The 26678-nt window shown below is 40.5% G+C and overlaps 1 protein-coding gene across 2 annotated transcripts in view; it reads right to left on the bottom strand.

Annotated features, from left to right (window-relative positions):
* LOC129331276 (receptor-type tyrosine-protein phosphatase V-like) overlaps positions 1 to 26678 on the bottom strand; it is a 72543-nt gene that overhangs the window by 11510 nt on the left and 34355 nt on the right. Inside the window, exons 23-34 of one of the 2 annotated variants that reach the window (XM_054981728.1) lie at positions 25963 to 26053; positions 23722 to 23798; positions 19377 to 19511; positions 17533 to 17655; positions 16792 to 16952; positions 13119 to 13254; positions 11017 to 11096; positions 10374 to 10461; positions 8265 to 8358; positions 6769 to 6845; positions 5915 to 6049; positions 5000 to 5122 (exon numbers count right to left, since the gene is read on the bottom strand). In XM_054981728.1, coding sequence (XP_054837703.1) covers positions 5000 to 5122; positions 5915 to 6049; positions 6769 to 6845; positions 8265 to 8358; positions 10374 to 10461; positions 11017 to 11096; positions 13119 to 13254; positions 16792 to 16952; positions 17533 to 17655; positions 19377 to 19511; positions 23722 to 23798; positions 25963 to 26053 — 1320 coding nt within the window. The remainder of the gene's footprint in view (positions 1 to 4999; positions 5123 to 5914; positions 6050 to 6768; positions 6846 to 8264; positions 8359 to 10373; positions 10462 to 11016; positions 11097 to 13118; positions 13255 to 16791; positions 16953 to 17532; positions 17656 to 19376; positions 19512 to 23721; positions 23799 to 25962; positions 26054 to 26678) is intronic. The other variant, XM_054981729.1, reaches the window with a different exon arrangement.

Here is a 26678-nt window from a genome sequence, read left to right as displayed (position 1 = left end):
CATTATTGTGTAGTTAATAACGAAAAGAATGAAAGAAGAAATTATCAAAAGGTATTTTGAAAATCCCCTATCACTGAAGGGGAGCAGGATCAAGATAATGAAAGAGATACCTAGAAGAATTCTCCAAGAGAGGAAAAAATACAGAGAATTGACTCAAAAGTTGAGAGAGAAGGATATCAGATATAGATGGGAATTACCAGAAGGGCTGAGTTTTCAATTTAAGGGTTTGAGAGTCACAATTAAAACAAGACATGAAATGGAGTTGTTCCTTTTTGAAAATGCTAATGACTTTCCTAGATCAGTAAGAAAATAACATGATGGAGTACAAATTAATATCATGGAATGTAAATGGACTAAACTCACCACAAAAAAGAAGGACCATTTTTCATTGGTTAAAGAAACCAAATTGTAATATAATTTGTCTACAAGAAACACATATTAAGGACCAAGATGTTAAGTTCTTAAAAAACAGACAATTAGGAAGAGAATTTATAGCCTCAGCAAAAAAAAAAAAAGGAGTAGTAATGTATATTAAGGAGGATCTGGAATCTAAATTAATTCTCCGGGACCAAAATGGAAGATATCTTGTTGTAGAAATTAATGTAAGTGGCAAGAAAACCTTAATAATAGGTATATATGCACCCAATGGAGCAAAAGATCAATTCTACAGGGAAATAATAGACAAATTAGATCAAGATTCATACGATCAGATCATAATGGTGGGAGATTTTAATGGGGTTGTGGACCTGCAAATGGACAGGAAAATAAAGGGAGGCAAACAGAAATCAGGAAAACTACCAAAATCTTTATTGAACTAATAGAACAAGAAAAATTGGAGGATATTTGGAGGAAGGAAAATCCTAAAGGTAAAGACTATACGTACTACTCTGCGAGACATCAATCATTCTCAAGAATCGATATGATTTGGACAACAAAAGAATTAGCTGTACGGACAAAAAAAATAGAAATAATGCCGAGAGTGAGTTCAGACCACAATCCATTGTTGTGGAAAGCTACAATGGGACAGAAGAAATTACGATGGAGAATAAACGAAGATTTGTTGCAGAACCAAGAAAATATGGAATATATGCAGAAAGAAACAAAATATTTTTTCCAAACCAACAAAAACAATGAAGTTTCAACCCAGATGGTATGGGATACATATAAAGCAGTGATAAGAGGAATATTAATTACATTAAACAATAGAGATAAAAAAAGGAAGCAGGAAAAATGTCAAGAGATACAAGAGAAATTACGTAATAAAGAGCAGGAATTAAAGAAGAAACCAGGGAAAAAATTAATTGTACAAGAAATCAAAATATTACAGGAGCAAATAAGAGCAATTGAAAACAAAGAACTAGAATGGAAATTGAGGACATTACAGCAAAAATCATTTGAAGGAGCCAATAAGCCTCGTAAGTATCTAGCCTGGCAACTGAAGAAAAAAAGAGAAAAGAAAATAATTAGCAGAATAATCGAAGAAGGGAAAGAACTAAAAGACCAGCAAACAATTAAACGAGCTTTCTATAAATATTATGCAAAATTATTTCAAAGAAAAGCAATAGCCCAAGAGAATATAGACCAATATCTACAGGGAATAGAATTACCAACTATATCAACCAATATGAAGGAGAAGCTAAATGCTCCAATAACAGAAGAAGAAATTAAGCAAGCTATCGATGTGGCAAAGATAGGTAAAGCACCCAGACCGGATGGAATTACAGCGAAGTTTTATAAAGCAATGAAGGAAGACCTTGTACCAGTATTACGAGTTGTAATGAATGACATATTGAAAGGAGAAGGTCTTCCAGATACGTGGAATGAAGCAAAAATTGCCTTGATAACAAAGGAGACACAGGAATTAACCGATGTCAAAAATTATAGACCAATTTCGTTAATAAATAATGTCTACAAAGTATTTGCAAGAATATTAGCAGATAGATTTAAAATATGGCTAATGGATTTTGTAGGAGAAGATCAGGCTGGGTTTTTGCCAAATAGACAATTAAAGGACAATCTGAGTGTGGTTATAAATGCCATTGAGTACTATGAAAAGCGTCCAGATAAAGAAGTTGGGGTTTTTTTTGCAGATGCAGAGAAAGCCTTTGACAACTTGAATTGGGATTTCATGTTTGCATCAATGGAAAAGATGGATTTAGGTAAAGAATTTATAGAGGCAATAAAGACGATCTACAAGAATCAAAGAGCGGCAATTTGTGTCAATGATGACCTGACAGAGAAATTTGAAATAAGAAAAAGAACAAGACAAGGTTGTCCACTGTCACCGTTATTATTTGTTATGGTCTTAGAAATAGTATTAAGACAGATAAGAGAAGATGAGAACATAAAAGGAATAAAATCAAAGGGGTTTTCATATAAGTTAAGAGCATTTGCTGATGATGTGATGTTTATAGTGGAAGACCCAGTACAAATTCTGCCAAGACTGTTAGACAAGATTAAAGAGTTTGGAGATCTGGCAGGTTTTTATATAAATAAAAAGAAGTCGAAAATAATAACTAAAAATATGACTAAGAAGAAACAACTAGAATTGATGGAAGTAATGAACTGTGAGGTGGTACAAAAAACAAAATATCTGGGAACAGAGCTGACAGCCAAAAATACTGATTTATTTAAGAACAATTATGAAAAGCTCTGGATACAAATTGAAAGAGATATGTTAAAATGGAACAAATTGAATTTATCATGGTTAGGTCGAATTGCCACAATCAAAATGAATGCATTGCCTAGAGTTATGTTTTTGATGCAAATGATACCAATTGTTAAAGACAAAAAACAATTTGGAAAATGGCAGAGGAAGATATCGAAATTTGTGTGGGCAGGAAGAAAACCCAGAGTTAAAATGAAAGTGCTCTGTGATGCCAAAGAAAGAGGAGGTATGCAATTACCTGATCTCCGTTTGTATCATGAAGCAATATGTTTAGTATGACTAAAAGAATGGGTGTCTTTATCTAATTACAAACTGTTAACGCTGGAAGGTTACAACAAACTTTTTGGATGGCATGCATATCTATGGTATGACAAACACAAAATGGACGCAATGTTCCAGCACCATTATTTGAGAAGAAACTTATTTCTAACCTGGCTAAAATATAAAAAGTTTATAGATCAAGAGAAACCAATGTGGATTGTTCCAGCGGAGGTGATTAATCCGAATTTGGAATATAAGGGAGCTGAATGGCTGACCTATAAAGAATTAATGAAAATTGAAAATAATGAACTTAAACTTAGACCGAACGAGGAAATATCATTTAAGTATGGCTGGTTACAATATCGACAAATTAAAGACTTATTTGAATCAGATCAAAGGAAGACAGGCTTTAGGAATAAAAATTCAGAGTTAGAAGAACTTTTACTGGGGGACAATAATAAAATAATTTCCAAAATGTACAAGTTATTGTTAAAATGGTATACAGAAGATGAGACAGTTAAAGTTCAAATGGTAAAATGGGCGATAAATTGCAATAATGAGATAACGATGGAAGCATGGGAGCAATTGTGGAAAAATGCCTTAAAATTTTCAACATGTACCAGTATTAAAGAGAATGGCTATATAGATGGCATTTAACACCGAAAAAGCTAGCCAATGCTAACAAACAGCTATCCAACAAGTGCTGGAAATGTAAGGAGCACGAAGGTTCTCTATTTCATATGTGGTGGACTTGTGGCAAGGCTAGAGACTTCTGGTTTAAAATGTGTACTGAAATGTCTTTAATACTCCAAAATAATGTTGTTAAGAATCCAGAAATGTTATTATTGTCTTTGCATTTAGAGAACATTAATAGAAAAGACAAAGTATTATTGTACTATATGTTAACAGCAGCAAGAACTTTGTATGCACAATATTGGAAGAAAGAAGAAATACCAGAGATTGAAGAGTGGATACAAAAATTGTTGTACATGGCGGAAATGGACAATTTAACAAGAAAATTGAGAGATCAAGATCCAAAAGAATTTTTTGAGGATTGGAGGAAATTGAGAAAATATTTAGAGAAAAGATGGGATGTTAAAGGACAATTATGGTCTTTTGAAAGTTATTAAATAAGATAAGGTATAATTCAAATCTTTACCAATAATATTAAAATGACAACTAGGAGGCAGAATTAGTGATAAGAAACGGAGGGTTGTAGTGCTGTTGGAAGCCAATAAAGGAAAGGGGGAGGGGAGGGGGTGGGAAGCATATAGTAGGTATACGGGGAATAAGTAAAATGTAGTAATATTATGTGTATGTTAACCATCCAATAAAATTTATTAAAATAAAAAAAGGAATCTGAACAGAAGGAAGATTGAGCCAAGTAAGAGAATGTGGAGGGTGTTGTAAGTATGAGCTGGAGACTAATTCAAGGGTGGGTGGAAAGGGTCACATAGTTTGGCTTGCATGGTATCTTCAAGTATTTGTTCCATAAGCAACTGCCTTCTCTGGGGCACTTAACCTATCCTTGTGCACTGGGAACTGGAGTGCATTGGCTAATGTATGCGTGCATGTATGTGTGAGTGTGGAAGGTATTGTAGATAGTCTGGCTTTTCATCAAGGAGATTTCTTAGCAGGATTTGAAATCCCCTGTTCAAAGCACTGGCAGTTATTTGCTGTGATACAATGTGTGATTTATCCATGAGATAACACAATGTGTCTGAACACAATACTATCTCCTGAAAAGGGCTGGGCAGAGCCATTTCCAACAGCTTGTTACAGAGGCTGATGGATTTCCTCTGTACTATCCCTACAGGCAGCACATGTGGTTCTTCCCTTCCTGCTGTCTCCGATTGGTGACCTACAGAAAATGGTGGTAGGGAGAATAATGGGTGTAGGAAAAGCTCTCAGAGAAGAAATCTCAATTACAATCTCCTTCATCACATGAACTTCACTGACGTTCTGTTTTCCTCTCGAGTCTGCTCTGTTTCCCCCCTGATCAGTCTCTACTCGATGGATTATTTGGCTCTACGCAGTCCACCCTTCCCATCCAACCCCCAATTCACGTACATATTTCAATCGGAGCTGAATACACGGCCACCCTGAAACAGTCTTCTCAGGGCCTTGTTGGATGGTCAACATCTCTGTGCAGACAGGTTCCCCTTCAGAGGGCCAGCAGGTGTCATCTGGAGCCTACACAAAAATAGGGACTGCAAGCTTAGAGTTTCATCTACTCCTTCCTGGGAGCAGAAGTCCTACCAACCATTCAGAACTATTAGAAAGAGGATGTAGAAAAATGAAATAAGCACACCAACATGCAGCTAAATCCATATGATTGGCCAGTTCTGACATTACATTTTCCATATGAATGTTTCTGGGGCTTCATTCAGTAACATTCTCAGGGAGCCACTTGCCCTCCACTTGATCACGTGAGTCTGTTCACTTGCAAGGCAAGTATAATTCGTCACATGTAGCTTGGCTCTAAGATACCCTTTAAACATGCTAGCACCACAGAAAGCACTTCTATGCCATTTCACCCCATAGTACTATTGTAATGTGATCTACAAACTTGGGAGCAAGGCTGCTTTGCATGGGTCTTTCCTATGGAAATGGACCCAGATGGCAAGGAAGGTGACGATTGTATGGGAAAGATCAATACAAAGCAGCCTGGCCTGTGTGGCTTAATCAACCACAGATGCATGGGATTTTTCCTTATGGAAAGTGTAAGGATCCCTGGTGGGCCACATCTGTCTTTCACGCATCTGCTGTGGTGCCACCATGATCTCTGGCCTGTCTGGGCTGAGCTGCAGGGCCGGCCTTGGACAGAAAGTGTATTTCACATAACTGTCACTACATCTGATAGACTGTCCTGTCTATTCTACATAACCAATCAAAACTCCTCCCATAATTTTGTTCTCTTGAATCACTGAATGCCATAATCCCAGTATAATCTATCTCTATACTCTGTGTTAACCAACAACCTACCGGGCTGCTTTTCTGTCCAGACATTAGAGTGATGATGGTGTGGACTCCGTGTTCCCAGACTAGCCCCCAGAACTCCTCCAGGGCCAGTTTATCAGGTCCCTCAATAGCTACATAATCCTTGGCTGAGTTGCAGCCCTGCAAAAATCAAAAACAAAACTAGTCAGGAAAACCAGACAACAACAAAACTAGTCAGGACCAGAGCTCAGATGATAGGTGGCATGCCATGGGTGCTATATCCCTCTGGCCTCATGTTGTGCACATTTAGAACATGCTCTAGTGATGGAAGCCCCTTAGGGCCAAACTAGATGGCATGGGAATGCTGCCACCACTTTAAAGCCTAAAATGGGTAATTTAAAAATGCTGCAAGGGCCTGATCCTGATCACGCCTGCAGCACAGCAGGATGAAGCACCGACTCCCCCCCCCCATGCCTTTTCAAAGGCAGAAATGGCTTCAGGGGAGGGGGCTCCTCTCACCACACTGCGGGCCTGATCAGAACTGGGCCCACACAGGATTTTTTTTAATTGCCCATTTTAAGCTTTAAAATGGCAGCAGTGTCCGTAGGGCAGACACAAGGGCAGGGTCACATCAGGTTTGACCCTTATAAAACCCTTTTCCAAATCCAACAGCATCTGGGTTATACTTGAGTAGTAAGTGGTGACATATTTTAATAACATATACATAGAAATATATTTTCAATGTATGTCTTTTACACCAATGTGAGAACTAAACTGAGAAAAACATGCCTTTGACATGAGTGATTCCCACTACAAGGGTGCAGCATATAGCATATACTATTTGGAGGTAACATTTGAAGAACCAGAAAAAGAGAAAATATAATGCATAGTGAACTCACAGGGATGAACCAGACATGTGAGAGGTCTGAGAAGGGATCCCGATCCAGTGCTGAGAACTTCACTTTAGCATGATCACCTACAAAACACACTTTGTGTGAGTGGAACTGGCCAGATTGAGTATATCAAGCTCAGCACTTTCTGCCAAACTAATGTTTTTAAAAATCTGCACAACCAAGCAATACTCCAATGGCCAATCAGAAGCCATGCTTTACAACCCCCCCCCCCGGCCCACTCACTTTCTAAAAACACTTGGCGGGCACCAGAAAAAGTGTTGGTGGGCACAATTGTGCCCCTGGGCACCACGTTGGTGACCCTTGCTGTACGCATTACTTCTTTTATGAGTTCTCCACTGAGCCAACCTGTGCTCTGCTCAGTCACACAGCAGCTCTGGGGAATGGCTTCTATTAAAAAAGAAAGTACATATGGGCTCAGAAAGCTGCCACTGGGGAGGGTAAGCTCCTACCTTTCTCCCAAGGTTTTTCCCCCATGCAAAAACAGTGCCGGGGGGGGGGCGGGGAGAGACAATTCACCATTTCTGCTGCTTCACATGGAGGCACTGTGTACACGTATGGCAACAGAAATGAGACACACACACACACACACACTGTTGCACAGGAAAAAAAGCTTTGGAGAAATGCAGGGGCTCTCCCTCCTTTGGCAGTAGCTTTGCAAACAGGCTGAGGGTTACTCTACAGTAACCCGCACTCTGCACAACCACACAGCAGCTCCAGGGAGTGGTTTCTATTTAAAAAGAAGAGTGCAGTCTTGGAGCCACCTGGTCAAGATTCTTTTAGTGGCTTGAGATAATGGCTAATTTCCCCTCTCACTCTTTTTTAACTGTCAGTTTCCCTCATTGGGTTGCCAACTCCAGGTTGGGAAATTCTGGAGATTTGGGGGGTGGAGGGAGGGGAGGAACTTCAACAAGGTATAATGCCATAGGATCCACCCTCCAAAGCAACCATTTTCTCCAGTCAACTGGAGACTAGCTTAAATCTGGGCGATCTCCTGGCCTCCCTGGTGGTTGGCAACCTTATTCTGTCCCTGGAGCATGTTCAGTCCTCATCAGACCTTTTCTGTTTGTTTGTTTCTTGTAGTTAATTTACAAAGTCATATTTTTCTGCACGGCTGGAAAGTCCACCCTTCCTTGCTGCCCTGGCTGACCCATACCTTGTTGACTCCTACTTTAAGGGCTTGGTTTTGTGCCTTTTGTGATCATAATGGGGGTGGGAACTCACTCTAATATTAGGAGTGATAATAATAGTCATCTGGGGGTGGAGTAGAAGGCATCCATTACACAGGGCTTATCTGCACATACACGTTAAAAAGCATTCTACCTCCCCCACAAATTAGTACGCTTTTGCTCCAAACAGTATAGCTCTTTGTAAAGCTATATGTGTTCTTAGAACTCTTTGTAGGTTTTGGCATAATTCATATGCAATGGTTTCTCTATACTGATCTAGATTTCTAATACACAAAACAAAACACCATTACTCACAAGGGATCTTGCTGGAGCAGAAACTGATCTGTTGGTTGCCAGGAAGTGGTGCTACAGAACTGACTTCCTCTTTTGCAGCCTCCAAGAGCATCTGCTAGAGAAAAGCAGCATAAGAAAGGAAGGGAGAAAGACTGGAGAGATGGGCTCGGGGATGAAATTTCCACCAAGGCTAGGCATGACGGGTTTCTGGAGGTCAGGGGAGAGGGGCTGAAGCGGGGAGCTTCAAAAAGTGATGTAGATAATAATGCAGACCCGGCTAGGGTTGCCAGCTCCAAGTTGGGAAATTCCTAGGGGGTGAAACCTGGAAAAACCTGGAGAAAGAGGAAAAGGACCTTGGCATGGCATAATTCCAGAGTCCATCCCCCAAAGTAGCCACTTTCTCCAGGTGAACTGATCTCTGTGGCCTGGAGACCAGTTGTAATTCCAGGAGATCTCCAGCCACTACCTGGAGGCTGGCAACGCTAGACCCGGCCTTGCATTATTATTATTATTATCATCATCAGAAGATCAAAGGCCAACAATACATATGGGTATGTGAACTCTGGAGCTTGGTGCTAAAGTCCTACAGTGTCTTGATACCTTTAACTCAACATACCTAGAGACCTCTTCGCTGCAGCAGGTGAGGGATCAGGACTGAGAACTGGGGTGGCGAATGTGATGGAGGAGCAGCAGAGGAGCCTCCACCACTTTTCTCCTGCTTCAGCGAGAGCACTGAGGGCAACATCCACCATATCGGGTAGGAGGTGGCAATCTGACATGCCAAGATTTCTGAGCACTAGGGATGGGTGTTTGATACTAACAATTTAAATAACTACATGAAAGGACATTTTTTAAAAAAATGTAGTTATTAATCTGAATAGGGTAAATAATAATATTTGATAAAGTTACAATGAGAATGCAAACATGTTTCTATGGAAATCAATGGAAACAAAAGTAATAATTAAAACAAGTATTCATAATAAAAGTTTTTTTAAAAATGTAAGCAAAATGAAAAGAATTTTTTTAAAAAATGCATGCCCTTACTGAAGACCTTCCTATACAGTGAACAGAACAGAAAAGGGCCTGTTCTTATATTTCTGAGAGCAGAGCTGATCACTGATTCCACTGAAGAATACTCTGTCTGTGGTGTATGGTCTCAGACGGCTTATTGACACATATAAATCACTGCGGCTGTCATCTAATGATGAAAATGTAAATCATCCCTGAGATTATTTATAGCTTGGGTGGAAGACTTACACTCACGAATATGTAGAAGTGACGGCTGCTTTAGCTTCTTGTACTATTTCATTGGACTCTTGCCTCTCACTTCTTGAATAAAATGTACTGCCAAAGTGTGTGGGGTTGGGCGGGTGGGGGGAGCTGGAATATTGAAACTTTAATACGGCATTCTAATATTGCATGCATACTTGATATAATCATAACTGCTTAAATTTGCTATTTATGTCCCACAATAAACTCTCTCTGACTTCACCATATTCAGGTTCTCATTACTTCCTCTAAACTTGTGCTACAAGCTACATCAGTTTGTTAGTGACCCTTTTATTATCATTTATGTGCGCCATTGCCCAGGCTGGACATATTCCCTTAAGACCTAGGCTAGAACCTAAGCTAGCAACTCCTCTCAAATAGGAGTGAAAGGCGGCAGAGAGAAGGTTTTTTTTTCCGTAATGCTTAGGCAATCTCATGTGAATTTGGGCCAGGTAAGAAAATAGATTGTTCACATAGGTACAGGTCCAGAGTGCACATGTCTCTCTAACCACACATGCTAACAGTGTAGACTCAGCTGCATTTTGTACTAGGATGGAAGGGTCTAGGGCTTAAAGCTCTTCCTGAGCCTGTGCTGCCCCTAATCGCGATCTTCACCATGGCCATTTCCACACACGTTAAATAATGCACTTTCAATGCACTTTCGTAATCCTTTAGAAGTGGATTTATTGTTCCACACATGGAAAATCAGTTTCAAATGTTCACTAAAGAGTATTGAAACGTGTGTGGAAGCAGCGTGTGTATCCAACGTGTGTGGAAGCAGCCCATGAGTGCTCTGCCATGGCCCACCCTTAACTCTGCTTGCTTTGGTCTCCCCTTGTAGCCCCCAAGTCCAGCTCTTACCTCGTATTCCCTCAGGAAGCCAGCGTTGGCCTTGTAACTGTTCCGTGCATGATGCTGAACAAAGCTCTTCAGAGGGACTGGATGGGAGCTTGAGAGATATATAACAACACAACTTCATCTTTCAGCTTGCCCATTAAGCCAAGCTGAATTTTAATGTGTTAATAAGGTTTTTATTGTATTTTAACAGTACATTTGTTGGAAACTGCTCTGAGCCCGCTTGTGGGAAGGGCGGAGTATAAGTTGAATAAAATAAATAAATAAATAAAATAAAAGCTCACACAAGCTGATAGATCTACACAGAGTCCATGTCAAACAGTGGGATATTCTATTGGTACAAAATGGATAGTGTGGTGGAAGCAATGAGCACATAAAGATGCCTTATACTGAGTTACACAGTTGTCTGTCAAGGTCAATATTGTCTACTTTGACTGGTGGGGGTCCTCCAGGACATCAGTAGGAGTTTTTTCACATCACCTGATCCTTTTAACTGGATGTGCCTGGAATTGAACATGAGACCTTCTGCATGTAAAGCAGATGCTCTACCATTGAACTACAGTCCATCTAGGGAATGGTTTTGCTATGTGGGATAACTGAAGGGAAGCCAATGCAAAGTGGTTAGGATGGATAGAAAACAGAGACTTACAGATCCACTCCGGACAGGCCGATAAGTGGGTTTTCAGAGATCTTCTCTAGGATGCAATTATGCAGGAAAATGTACTGCCCCTAGAAGAGAAGAGCACACAAATATCACGGACTCAGACCCTCTGGTACCTGATGGCATCACAGCATGCTTTGAAGCAGAAAGGCAACAACATCTAATTATTCTTATGTATAACTGGAGCTCCTTGGCCTGTATTCCAGTGTCAGCACTGACTTGCTGTTCTAGGTCATTCCATGATCAGTGTAATAAACCAACCTTGTCACCTGCTCAGGTGCAACAAATAAGGTGAACATAAAATTACACCTGTGCAGAAATGGCAGGTGTAGATTAAATGGTGGTCAGGGCAACAGAAAAGGCTTTTGACAGGTAGAATATCTGTTTTGATCTGACCAGTTGAAAATGCTTCCAGTGCACACACCTGACAGGTGTGCACTGTTGTTGCGATGCCTGACATATTCAAAACTCTGGCTGTATATTTAGCTCACTGAACATGCACAGCAAATCAATGAGAAGGAGGCCCATTGTCAGGAATCATCCCTGAACCTGTCCTACAGCAACTTGAGATAATTTGAGCTTTCCAGCAACCTCCTAGTAGCATCTGCAATGGGAAACAGAAAGATGCTACATGCAGGTAGTCTTTAGAGCTTCTGGATTATACCTTAGAATATGCCTGTCTCACTGCAGCTGCTTGTTTCATTCCTTTCCCTACCCAACCCTATACCATCCAATCCTTCCTGCTAGTTTCTTTCCAATTACCCTACCATTACCCTGTCTGTTTTCCTCCATTCCTCCTGTTTTCCTCCATTCCCTTGCTTATGCTTACACCTCTGGGATCTTGAGATCCAGCTATGTCTAAGTAAGGCCTTGATGCATACCAGAGGTGGATGAAGTGGGAGTTTTAGTAATGGAAGACTCTCATAGTGTTCCTTGGGAAGCAAGGTACTATCTAGGTTTTCAGAATAAACCAAGGACAGACTATTAAATGGACTACACCCAGCTGTCACTGCAGACATCCCATAGGTCTGTAGTGACAGACCTATGGGTGCGTTTAAGTACACACAGTCATCACTGTGGTATAACAGACCTTTCTAGCTCTGAAGACCATCTAAGTAGGCGAAGTCAGGAAAGGTACCTCCCAATCTTGCTCAAATCATCCAGCTTACTTTGTAGATTTCTAGAGGCATCCTCATCTGCCCACAAGAGTGTTAATCGCAATTTCTTATTTTGCCTCTGGATCAAATTCTCATACCAGCCAGAAATACATTTTGAACAGATTCCTGACCCTGAAGGCCCAGGGTTGGACTCTTAAGGGATGTAGGGGTGGTGCATGGGGGACAGACACACACAAGGTAGCTGCTGGAACTACAGTAAACTGCAGTTTTTACATTGTCTTCCGTTAAACAAGAGCAGCTCGGGTGGATCTGGGCATTCAGAGAAATCATGTGGCACTGAGTATGTTCTGCTTTGGATGGCAAATAGGAGATCTCTTGTTTGAATGTCACCAATGCAAAACAAAGCGGGAGAGGGAAACCAACAGCCTGGCTTTCATATAGAAAGACAGCATATCAGGAAAAAAAACTAGTCTCGAACCCTTCCCTTTGACACCGACTTTTCTATGTGCAGGGAATTTTAAACATATGGGAACAAACAGGATCTCTACCTGTAATATGAAATACTACAGTCCCAGAAAGACAGCAACACCTGATTTCTCTGCATGTGTAGATCAACTCTCAGAAATTTCACTCTGATGAAATATATGTATGTGTGTACAGTGCTATCAAGTCGCAGCTGACTTGTGACAACACCTCTCTGATGATATATAGCAGAAGCCAAGTTGATTTACCCATGAAGGTGGTTTAATCAATCATAAGAGCAGTTTGGCCTGGGAGAACTGTTTTTACACATCAGCCTTTATGTTTTGTTGGACTGCCTCAGAATTTCATGCATCTGGGCAGAACAACTGTCAAGATGCAAACTTCTTCAACATATGAAGCTTCAAAGATTCACTAGAAAAGTTAAGGTTATGCTATATCCTTTAGTGATTCAGTGATGCGGCAGTGGATAGGAAGGTCCCACATTCTCACCAGAGTCTGGATCATTACGTGACGGCTCATCCGTAGACTGTACATGGTGTTGAACACATCTACCACCTTATCGTGCTTCAGCTGCTGCAGGAGCCGGTCAAGAGCAATGAAAGTGCCTGTGCGGCCCACTCCTGCACTGCAATAACAGAAGTGGAAGATGAGATTTTCACACAGCTTGACAGTTCCATTTTTGGTTTTGCTCTGTGTCCAACTAGCCTACTTATAATAATCCTTACTAGTCTGGGCAAGCTAAAACAGACCAGGAATTTGGCATCATAGATCTCACATTAAGCAGAAGGTGGGCTGAAACATGCTAATAATCCACATATTACCATAAACAAAATAACAGATGTAATTATTTAAGTGTATGTCCCATTTGTGACAGACTGCACTGCTTAAAAATTTGAAGTGCTGTACAAACAGCTGAAGGACTGTGAAGGGGTAATTCTTCACAGAAACAGAGAACTTTGAGTGACAGGCTACTCCAAGAAATCTGATTGGGTTGCATGAGCTGAACAGAGAAAGGTTTCTGAACTGGATGCTGGGGAGAGGGGAATCTAATTTCAGCCCTAGCTGAGATGAGTCAAGTACTGACAGTTTCGAGATTCAGCTCTGACTGAGAGCAGTAGAACACAGACAGAACTGGGGGAAAGTTGGCAAGGAAGTTTGGGAAGTAGGCGCAGACTCCCATTCAGGCCAAAGAAAGGGGATAGATCTTCTAGTGAGAGGATAATTTTCCTTCCCAGTCAAAAAGGGAGTTAGCTCTGAAGAGTGAAGAGATCCCTGGTCTGGTGTGGTTGGAAACTACCTTTGGAGATCTTAAGGATCAGTTAAAAATCTCAAGAAGAGCACTGGTGTTTCAAGAGAAGGGGTTTGGGTACTGGAAAGAGGGTACCAGCATTCTGTAAACCAAGGAGAGTAAGATAATATTCAAATAAAGTGTACTAGAGTGTTTGGGAAAACACTGGAACAAAAGCCTCTTAACTAGGGATGTGCATTTTTAACCCGAATTGGACCCAATTTGGAAAGATTCGGAATTCCTGAATAGGCCCCAGCATTGCTGAGCTGATTCGGAAATCCAGAAGCAAAGCTTTCCAAAGTGCACCCACAGCACTTTTCTAGCTGTTTACATGGCATTGCTGTGCTGCTTGCTTTCAAATTTCCCACCCTGCTGCCTTTTTCCCCTGATGGAGGGAAAAGTTCGAAAGCAACCCTTTTCTCGTCATTTGCAAGTGGCACGAAAAGGGTTGCTTTCAAATGCCCCACTGGTTCCTTCACCCGATGGGAGGGGGGAGTCTCCCCCTCCCATTAGGTGAAGAAAGCAGCAGGGCGTTTGAAGCTTAAAGCAACCTTAAATCAGTGCATGTACAGATTTACCTCAGTGTTATCTATACTGAGTTACCTCAAAATGTATGTATTTTTAATGTGAATGAAGAAGGAAAATGAGGTGGCAAAAGGTTGTAAGATTAAATGGGCACAAAACTTGGGATATGAGATTGATTCAGAACAATGGAATAAAGTATGGAAGGTTAATATGAAAGTAACTAAAACGATAAATTTTAAAGAGAATATATATAAAATGTTTTATAGATGGTATCTAACTCCAGATAGATTGGTTAAAATGTACAAAAATATTCCAAGTAAATGCTGGAAATGTGGAAAATGTACAGGAACTTTTTATCATATGTGGTGGACTTGTAAAGTTGTAGGTAGATTTTGGATAATGACACATACAGTACTCCATACAATTTTACAGATACCAATACTTTTTAAGCCGGAATTGTTCCTATTGAACTGCATCCCGGACAAATTTAACAAAGGCCAAAAACATTTTATGATACATGCAGTGACAGCAGCTAGAATTCTATTTGCATTTTATTGGAAACAACAAATAATACCAACTCAAGAAGAACTAGTGGGAAAGATTATGGAAACAGCGGAGATGGATAAATTGACAATGATATTAAAATGGAAAATGGAAGAAGAGTTCACCGGACCCTGGATACCGTTCTATAACTGGATTACCAATAAACATAAAGACTTGAATTTGCCAAGAATGTAAAAGGACTCAAATGTCTTATTATTAATAGTATATCCTATTACTAAGAATGTTTAATGATATATTGAGCATTGCTGTAAGAAGGATATTATGGATATATTTACTTTTCTTTTCCTTTCTCCTTTTCCTAAGTATACTCTTTTTCTGCTTTTGCTTTGCTTTGCTTTTCTTTCCTCTTCTCTTCTCTTTATATGCTACGTATTTGAAAACTAATAAAAATATTTTTTTTAAAAAAGAAATTTTCAACCTTGATTTCACTTGACCTTCCTCTAGTACCATTTAAGTCAAAAAAGGAGAGGTGTCATACCACCTTTCCAATTTCTGTACCTATCAATAAAACAACAACTATATCCATGATAAGCTAAAAGGAATATACACTGGAGCGTACCAGAGAAATATACAATCTTGACATCCCATCCATATAACATTTAAGACAACATTAACAACTCAGGAAAGGCCCTTTGAAATAAAGTAGTCTCACAAGCACTGCTAAATTACATGGGGAAGGAGCCAGCCATCTCCCAGATGATCTTTCCAAAGCAGAGGAGGGCCATAGACAATGCCCTGTTCTTTGCAGAGGAGATACATACCATTGTGTTTGACAGGATGGATAAAAGGTACTGATGAGAAAACCTAAACTGGCAAACAGGTTGACTCCAGGAGAGGCAATCCTTTAGCTATAGAAGCATCAGGTCATGAAGGGTTAAATAAAGGGAAGAACCGCCTCCTTGAATTGAATCCAGAAGCTAACCAGTAGCCAGTTCAGATACAGTGTAATATGCTCATGAGTCTTAGAACCTGTACATGAATAATCCACAGTATTTTGTACTTGCTGAAACTTCCACGTGGTCTTCAAAGCATGTGATGATTAGTTAATGTTAGCTTGACTCCAACCAGAATAAGCAAATGTGTCCTCACTAGAGCATCAGCTTTTCCAAAAAGCATTATATCTGCTGTGTCTGGATTCAGTTTCATCTTTTTCTGCTCCACAACAGAAATTATCATGTGGATGGCCACAACATCCACATTAGGACAGTCAAAGCTGCAACTGGTAGCTTAATTAATGAAATGTAATGCTGGGTGTCATCAGCATATTCCAAAGTTATTATGATCTCAGTTAGCTATCCTTTGGAGGAGTCTATAAATATAAACAAATAAGCTGGTATACTCAGTCTTTTGGCAATGACCTATCCATTACAAGACTGCATTTTAACAGCTATTCCAAGTGTTGTAAAAAAGTCCTCCTAGGACTGCAACATTTCAAAATACAGATAGGAGACTACTTGTTTAAATGTTTCTCAATGGCAAAACTATTTGCACATGGAAAGCTAGCATGGCAGAGGAAAGTGCAAGACGAACTCTTTCCCCCTGAGATGCAGAACTGTAGCATGGGAAAGCATTTCAACATATCATTCTCTACCTGGATTTTGATATGCTGCAGTCTAAGGAGATCTATACCTTATTTTTTTTTCTGAATGTCTGAATTGGGTCTCAGCTGACCACAGAAAATAACTGAAACCATGTAGGTGTACTGTCAATGCGGGGCTTTCATCCCTTATTGTCTTCATGGTTTCAGGCAGAGAGTGGTAGACAGGTGGGCTATCTATGACTTACCTGCAGTGTACCAGTGTAGGCCCAGAGTCCTTTGCATTCTGCACATGTGCTCGCACTAGTTCTATGAAGGCAATGATGGAGGTTGTGGACTCAGGGACACCATGATCAGGCCATGCTGTATAGTGCAGGTGAGTCACTCTCCTCTCTGCTTTGAGCCCTGCCTGTGATAAGAGGGCAATATTAGTGCTCACTGCAGCAGGTAAAGCAGATAAGGTTGTTCAATGAACAGAGGTGAACAGTGATTGGTGAATTTTCTCAAAGGAATTTGGGATCCTGCATGTTATAATTAATTACCTCTCAATATGAAGCCTTGAAATTGCAGGGCAGAAGCACTCATTGTGAGGAACTATGTTACAGGGGCATTTGGGGCAAAATATGCTTCTGTAGTTTGCTGAAGAGCCAGTGTGGTGTCATGGTTAGAGTATTGGACTCTAACCAGAGTATTGGAGACCCAGCTTCAAAATCTCACTTTGCCTGTAAACCACACTATATACTCTCAAGTCCTACAACCCGGTCACTTCCTGGATCTAGTTGGAACAGAAATGCCCCCGGCCCAGAAAGTCACTTTAATGTGTTTTTTTTATTCCAGATTTTCTCAACAGCCCACAGCATTTATTCCATATCACCAGTTCTCCCTAGAACATGACCACTCTGCCATGGACATTATATTTGCAGTTTTGATTTGGCAAACTTACTAGAAACTGTCACGAAGACCGAAACATACATTGGTCTTTTACTTACATGCTGGAGTCTGAATTCCCGTGTGGTCCACTCATCTGCAAAATTTTGAGCAAGCAAGTGGATAGTGATCTGTCCAGAAAAGACAGGAGAAGTGTCTGAGGGCCAGTAGTATTCACACAGCACCTAAGAGGGAAACAAATCCTTGCAGTGAACATTTTCTAAGAAAGCAGAACAGTGAAAGCTAGAGAACGGCACACAAGAAAGAGTGAAGACTGGCTATGTTCATACCAACACACACTTCTAAATAATGGCTCATATTTGTTTCCTTGCTTCTGGCTGTCTCTGTGCACTGTGACATGCTATACAGTACATACCCATTTACCCTTTGAAAAATGGAAGGAAACTTTGTTTTTCTGCTTGAGACCATTTGTCTGCAGCCAGGCTCCAATTAGATATGGCTCACTTTGCTGAGGTATGCAAAATCTAGACACAGAGAGGAGTACTTTCTTGTTTTTAGCACTAAACTTAGTAGTTATATTCAGAACTACTAAAAAAAAAAGTGTGTGTGTGGGGGAGGGGGAGAACTGGACCAGGATGCAAGATGAGGTCTTTGGTTTGGCAAGCGTAACCTAGTGATCACATTTACTTGAGGAAATCATGCAAGAAATTCCTGACCTGAACATTTCCCCAGATCTAGAAGGTCTTAAGATCTTATCTGCAGTATAGATCATAGAGGTTGAGTTAAATACCTAGAACATAATGATAGGAGGTGGGCAGTGGGGTGAAATAGAATAGACTTATGTCCTCCAAATTGTTCCCTGGAAAGCTGTATATTCATCACAAGTGTAATTTAATATGGTTTCATAGATACGTCCGCAAGGATATTGTGTATGTTTTACTGGGTGTTTTTACTATGCAGAATTTCTCCAGTATAAATCATTTTAAATCAATAGGTTTTGCCTGGAGTAACTGTGCATGGGATTACACTATAAATAATCCGCCACACTTATTTTCTCGAAAGTTCACACGGTTGGAAATATTTAACTGTTAGTTTATGTAAACACCCAATTTCCCACCTAAGGCTGTGTGTTTGTGGTGGAGGGGTTTTCAGCAGAAAAACAGGTAGTGAGAAAAGCCTCCCTCTGTCTCCTCCTGACTCCAATTTTTCAGTTGCTGAGGAAACCGGGCAGGAGGATGCTGTTGCAGTTGCCCTGCCTATGGGCTTCCTAGAGGCAGCTGGTTGGCTACTGTGTGAACAGAGCGCTGGACTCGATGGGCATTTGAACGTATCCATTATGGCTCTTCTTATGGCTGTTTTTTTTTTCTTAAAGATGCCAGGAGACAGTCATATCCATTTAATTTGGCTGTCAGAATTCTGCGCGCACACATAGCTAGAGCCACAGGCCTCCTCTGAGAGCATTTGCTCTTACTGGAAATTAGCAGAGTGAATAACACACAGCAGAATAAGGCAGCACAAAGACATGTGTGTGTTTAGCTTCTAAGAAAGGTTTACTACAAAAAATTAGCGGGAAAGGATTACATGGAAAACAACAACAGTCTAACTAATTCTGATATGCTCCACCTTGTCTCTTTGTTCCCTCTTTCTTATTCTCTGCTATTCCCAATATATTAATCAGCCAATAGTCAGTCTTGGGGTTACCTCATTAAGAATAAAACCTTCCCTTCTTTGGCAGGAAGAGTCTACTTTGTACATAACTGGCTCTATGCTAAACTTGCTATCTTTAGTTTACAGAGGTTTCAGCTTAATCCATTCATGACAGAAGGAATGACACTTGCAAAACCCCACAGCTCTGCATGCCCATCCATGCCTCTTCAGTACTAGACTGCCACATCACTGTTCTTTTTCTCTAATGAAACACAGCTGGGTTTTCCATCAGACTTACTCGTCCATTCTCCATTCCCACAGTCAACATGACAATAGTGCAGATGTTCTGTTCCCAGACCAGCCGCCAGAAATCATCCAGTGTTTTCTTCAAGGGTGCCTGGGCAGCAATGAACTCCTGTGGGACATTGTAACCCTGAAACAGAGGACAAGCAGAAAAATTAACATGGATCTCCAAATGCTTTTCTTGGACACACACAGTGGCATATATCCAAGCAGTCCAAGAGGGCTGCATCTCCCCAAACAGACAAGAGTCAGATCACATGCCCCTACCCATTTATAAAATATAAATGATATCTATCAAATGCAAATTGCGCAGCTTCATTTGTTCTTGGAGCCATGCTGGTGTGTGTGTGTGGGGGGGGGGGTTTAACCCTTCAACTGCTACTTGGTTTCACTGTTCTAAACTGGTCCTCCATCTATGTTACTAGAAGGAAAAGATACCTGTCCTTTAAAAAACATGTATTGTTGTTACCTTTGAAATGCTATAGTACAGCAGGGAAGCTAGTTTCAAATAGCAAAGCCTAGTATAGGATGAAAGATGAAATCCCAACTCCTTTTCCTGCACAGCCTCAAAGAAAACTGAGGCAGCTTGAGCCTACAATTTGCATTTTATAGGCAGACTAAGATAAGTCTCATTTATCTATGCGACTGGGAACAATGCAACAAAAGTTTATATTAAGTCTTATTGAGAGCAATGGAATAGAATAGACTAGGGCACAGCTAGATATGATTCTGGAGATTTACAACTGAATCACCTGACTTCTTTAATTTTCATTGAAAGCAGCTGTACAGGAAGAGGAAATTAGACCAAAGCCATGGTGCTGGGGGACCTTTTAAAACTCTTTCTTCCCATACCATTTCTTCCAATGTATTACTTCTCCAGGGGGTAGGGAGAATATTTGGCTATGGTGGTGGAAGAATTTGAATTAGGAAAATAGCTTGAGGAGAAAAAGCTAAAAAAAACCCTTCCTCTAGCATTGTGCCCCCAACTTTGATTCAAACACACCACCATCAATAAAATTAAAACAATTGGGAGATCCAGTCATGGATTTCCAACAAATCTAATTGCAGCTAGTTCCCAGCTCAAACCCATCCAACGTATCATCAGTGATCTACATCCCATCTTGGAAAATGATGCCTCTCTCTCACAAGCCCTGGGTGGAAGACCTCTCCTTGCCTACAGACAGCCCCCCAACCTTAAACAACTTCTCACTTACAACCATGAATCGGCTAGCAGAGTCACCAGCACAGTTACCAGACCCTGCAACAGACCCAGATGCCAGCTCTGCCCTCATATCTAGTCAGGAAATACAATTACAGGACCCAATGGCATTAACTACACTATCTCTGGCTCTTACAGCTGCTCATCCTCCAATGTGATATATGCCCTCATGTGCCAACAATGTCCATCTGCTCTGTACATTGGACAAACCAGCCAACCTCTGCGCAAAAGAATAAATGGACACAAATCTGACATTAAAAATGGCAACATCCAGAAACCAGTGGGAGAACACTTCAATCTATCAGGACATTCCATCAAGGACTTAAAGGTCACTGTAGTTCAACAGAAACATTTCAAAAACAGAATCCAATGGGAAGCTGCTGAATTGGAATTCATATGTAAATTTGACTCAGTCGGGCTTGGATTGAATAGAGACTATGAATGGTTATCTCATTATCAGAAGTAACTGATTTCATTATCAGAAGCAAACTGACCCCATTATCAGAAGCCACTGATTACATCTACTCTCCCCTTCCCTCTCCACCTATATATCTGACCAGTTTCTTCTTACCCTCCATGCATCTGATGAAGAGAACTGTGGTTCTCAAAAGCTTATGCTACAGTAAAGTTGGTTAGTCTTAAAGGTGCTACTGGACTCTTTTCTATCATGTAATAAATGACTAACAATAGTGATCTTCATTGCTTAGCTGCTTGGATTCTGTCAGATTATGTTCTGGGAGTTCTTTGCTTCTCTTTTTCCATTTTTTTAAGCAGTGAGTTTTAGCTCTTCTACTAGTGGAAGAGAAATATGAAATAAAAGACTCAAATTCCGTACTGCTTCCACAGTCTATATGCTACACATACCATTCAGCATAACACACAGTGAATAGCAGGAAAATACCACGGAGATAAAGTAGATTTCCCCCTTCAAAGTACTTGAGAATTTATGGCTTAGCATACTGTGTAGGCTTTTTTAGAACAGAGGAGAGACCCACTAGCTTTCCTAGGTGAGGTCATATTCCTCAAGGGGAAGAATGCCAGGTATTCAAAGACTTAGAATTAAGCAGGAAGGAATCTGTAACTTAACCTACAGCTCCATGGTAGAATCCTCCACGCACCAATTCACATTTATACCATTCACACACACATACTCAGAAGGGTTAATCCCAATTACACATGCTATAGTGTACCATATGCAGACAAATGAAGAAGGGGTCTTTCAGAAGATGTTCCTATACAGTTCGTGGAATAGTTTAGTGAAACTGTTCAAATGGCTCAAACAAGGGAACCAGGTTTCATTCTCTAGAGGGAGGCAAGTTATTCTCTGCACCCTTCCCTGTACCAGTACTCACTAGTTAATGAGATAAGTTCTTGCTAGCCAAAAATATTGGATCTTGAGCATAAAACAAAAATTTCCCACTGAAACTGCGACAAAAATATCTTCTCATCTGCCCTATTTAACATCCATCTTCAAGATGTGGTGAGGCAATTATTTGTCAAAAGAAAGATCTGCCTTGCCTGCTATTGCCATGTAATGCTCACCCATAAGAGCATAAGAATTATTTTGCTGGATCAGACCAAGGCCATTTAGTCCAATATTCTGTTCCCAATAGTGGCCAGCCAGCCACATATTCTGAGCCAGATCAGTCCTGTGCTAAGGAGATCTGTTTCCAGGCTTAGCAGATCTGAAAATTAAGCATAGTGCTCTTACACAGGTATGCAAAAAGAAAGTGCTACATGCACATTCCATGTATAATGTACACATGTGCAGGCAAGTACATGCCAACATTAGTACTGCATGCACTCACATAAAAATATGGTTTTTAGCCATTACCTGGGTAAATTGCCAGAGAGGCACGAGGGATACATCCAAGCTCTTTAACATGCAGCTGTAAATAGCAGGAGGAGAAAGAGGAAAGGGAAAGTAAAGACAAATGTAACATTTTAGAGCAGCAGGGCCAATTTGGAAGCACTATCACTGCTTTCATTCCAATATGCCCATTCTTGTCCATGGCCAGGCTCTGAAAAAAAGAACAGTTCTTCAAGATGGAAGCAAAAGGTGGCTGTGCATAGTAATGATTGGCTGGCCTGCTATGATGTCATCAAAAAGTCCCTCTCATCCCTGCAGCAAGTTTGCACTCTTAGGACAGATTTCTTTTTGTTAAATTAGCAAGGACAGGTATGAGTGCATAAAAGCATGAACATTATTTGGGTGCTTTTAAAAATAAAAAGGGCAGATGACCCAGCTAAAGCATGGAAAGAAGGATGAGACTGACTGCTGAGAAAGCATTTGATTTATTGATAGGTATAGTTATTATGAAACTTGTGAAGCCTGTCTTGTCATGTGGCTGAGGGACATGCTGTAAGTTCTCTTTTTATACTACATCGGTCTTCACCAGGAGACAGACTAATGTGAATTTAGACTAAGAGAAAAACTCAGCAAAGAGTATCTACATCCAGAACAACCTCCAGAGTCTGTGAACACCCACATGCACACCCCATACACAAACACACCCCATAGGATATTCTATTCTCCCAGTGCTGGGTATTTTCTTGCTCCTCATGTTCCCCCATCTCTGACCATTTTCTTTTAGAAATTCCACCTATTCTATTCAATCTGTTCAACAGCCATGTGTCCAGTATCCTGGAGTTTTCTACCACAGGGATGCTGCTTCATGAGGAATTCTCTGTAGTCCTATATAGGCAACATTTGAATGTAAAGGCTCAATGTGCTCAGAGGAGGCATAGAAGCAAGGGCCTTTAGTCCCACCTCTTGTTTGCAACCAAGCTGCTCCCTAACAGGTATTTTCTTCACATGGGCTCATTGTCTACATAGTTACAAAGTGTACATAAGTAAGATCTTTTCCTGTGACTGAGACTCTGTTTTTCAAATATTTCCAGTCACGGGACAGAGGCTGTGTACATATATAGGCACTAACCCATGTAAGATGTAGGCAGGGATAACACCTGCAAACTCACTCCTCAGAGAACAGGGCTATTACCCATGTATGATGGCACTGCACATATATAAATTATGAATACAGGGCTACTACACAGGTTCTAACATAATGCTGCTACCTATGAGGTGCTTTTCAGACTGAAGTGGTACCCTTGAACTCACTGGCACAAAGTTGGCATTGATATAGTCAGAGTGGGGCTCCCCATCCAGCAGGCTCAGCTTTACACGGGTGTAATCATCTGCAATGAAACCAGAAAGTAGTCATTTTCTACTAAAAAAACCCCAAGAATTGTATGTTAGCGGAATACAGTTGAAAAAAAAATAGCAAACACAGCTATCCATGTTATTAGTGTTGTGTAACTCTGATGCCATATAATGAGTAGCAGCCAACTGGGTCAAGGTTGAATGTGAGGTTAGAATGACACTGCAGCCCAAGTTTAAAGCTCTGGCTGTTGTCACACATATACTGAAATAATCTTGCAACACAAACAAGTTATTTGAATTAACTGTTAACCGATCTCCACATTACAGAGTACAGAGCGTGGCTTCAGGTTCCCTAACCTGTTTTCTGTGTAGCAGTCACATGTGGAAGCTCCTCAGTTCTCACATGCACGGTGCCCAATTCAAATAGCGACTGCAGCATGCATGGAGAAAGGACCTCAGCCTTCCACTTACACCATTTTTCTGACCTGAAATAGTCCTGGCGGAAGGGGTGTTAACTGACCTAAAGGGATACCCATATGGAAATCAGCCTTCAGTATAACAATAAGTAACCACATCCTTGATCTGCAGAAAAGGTTCTTAAATCAATAAGAAAAAAGGGGGGAACCTAAGTAAATATGCAATTAAACATGAAATTAATAAGAAGGAAAACAGGCCAAATGAATGGTAAAAAAAGAGTCACAAACAATGAGAATGTCTATTCCACAGAGAGATGAAGGATACAATATAGATGTGTGTGTATATGATCCATATCTCAGTCTTAATTTGTTACACTATTAATAGCCAACTCTGTTCTTTGATACAGGCAATATGCAGATTACACACATCAGCCCCTCAGTTGTTCTTCAAGTTTCTCTTCAGAAATCCTAGATGAATGGAGATAGTCCAGTTCTTCATATAAATCAACTATACTTGCTCACATAAATCTCAATCCACTCTAGATAAATTCTGAGTATTCCTCTCTATGTAGATGTCCTCAAAAACACACACCATCACAGTTAAAAACTGTTCAACTGTCATTGTCAACTCCCTTCTGTCACTTATATTTAAACATTCTTTCCAGACCCTCTGTTCAGGCAAAACGATATATAAATTAGCATGTTGGCTGCTTACAGAGCCTGGAAATGAATGATGACCTATGTATGTACATATTTAACTTATTTTTACCTCACTTTTCCCTCCACAAAGGACTCTCCAAGCCATTTGTGATAGCAACAGCAAAATCATAACTTAAGTCAATTCAGATTAAAACTGTGAGGCTGTGGTGTCCGTTACACGGGAGATACAGTAGCCTCTTCACCCATAGCTCTCCCATAGCTTTCCAAAACAACGTCCTATACAAGACTCCAGATTTAACATATGGCCTACAACATGTTCCAGCAGCAATGCAGTCCCTCTGCCATCCAGATTTTGCAACTGCTTGACACCTTTTCTGTGTGCTGACTTAAAGACCCTCCTCCATTTTCAGGCATTCATTATGACAAAGTTTTACATTTTGAGATCCTTCAGACTCAAACCATCAATCAAAATTCTTGGTAGAACTTGCCTCTACCCTGCCAAGAATAGCAGTCCTCAACATGTTGTTTAACTTACCTGCCATAGACCTGTGGTATTCTTGGAATACTTCCCCACCAGCATTTTCCTCTGTCACTGCTAACTGAGTAGAAATCTAGTTTGCTATGCATTGATGCCAGTTTCAGCTACTGCGGCAATGCCCCCTTGCCCCCTGCTTGACTGCCAGCTTTTTGCTCACTGTTATTGTCTTCCCAGGTAAACAAAGCAACCCTGGTATTGTGTTAAATGATTAATTTTACTCAATTTTATTTAAGATGATTAATTTTACTTAATTTATTCATTTTATTTGAAGCCAGAAGCTGTTTACACAGCATCCCTGTGCAGCTCTTTGCTGTGGAATGGTATCTAGAGAGGCCAGGGACTCAGACCAAAGTACAGAACTCAATATATCTGACCTAAATAAGAGATCACGTGAAACAGAATTGTTGGTATAATGTAGGGCAATACCAGGAGAAATTTATCAGAGGGATGATGCATTGGGAATCTTTTAAACCTCCTGCTGGTGGGCTAGGACTAACTCCCTTGCCTGGTGGATCTTGTTAAATCTCAAATAGGGAAACACTGGGAATAGCAAGTCAGCCATACATGGCTACAGCCAGATCTTACAAGGCAGGACATGGGGGTATCGGTTCTTGGAGATGTTGTCAGGAAGTTCAGCTTCTGTTTTTGGTTGCTCTTTCCCCACTTCTTTCAGCTCCTGCAGGACACAAGGGAAAATTCTTTCTTAGCATGACCACTGTCACAGTCTCCTAAGACAACTTGAGCCAGGTCCCATTATGATAAAACTACATTGGGTAAATATGAAACAGATACCTTTAAGCTACCCAAGTGGGAAGCTAATTGATGGATTGTGTCCATAGTTAAAAGAACAACTAGAACCTAAACCTCTACCTCAAATCTGGTGCTGTTTGAAAGGCTGGTGCTTTCTCCCATGGAAGCAATCTGCTTATACCTTTTACTCATTCCCTACTATGGCAAATAACTCTCTCACTTAAGATTAAGCATGCAAATGTATTAGCTACCTAATATCAGAGAGCTCTTTTAAGCCAGTGTTTAGCTGGAGCTAGTTAATATAAGCCCACTACAAGGATTTTAGGACAGTCCATTGGAGACCGTCATCAATGATTGTTTGAAACCAAACTCCTATTGTTCTTCAAAATTCCCTGTCAAAACTATTTAAATGAGCTTTTGAGCCAACTTTTCTATTCCTCTTTTCTTTTCACTGATCAAATTGAGTGTATACAAGCAGTTTGGGGCTCTATGAAATATGCACATATTACATGGAAGATAGAAGGCCTCTTCCTTCCAAGTCATAATGTTTA

This window comes from Eublepharis macularius, chromosome 5 (assembly GCF_028583425.1).
Source record: "Eublepharis macularius isolate TG4126 chromosome 5, MPM_Emac_v1.0, whole genome shotgun sequence".
NCBI classification, from domain to species: Eukaryota; Metazoa; Chordata; class Lepidosauria; order Squamata; family Eublepharidae; genus Eublepharis; species Eublepharis macularius.
Note: the sequence above shows the minus strand (reverse complement) of the source record. Positions and strands in the feature narration are given on the sequence as shown.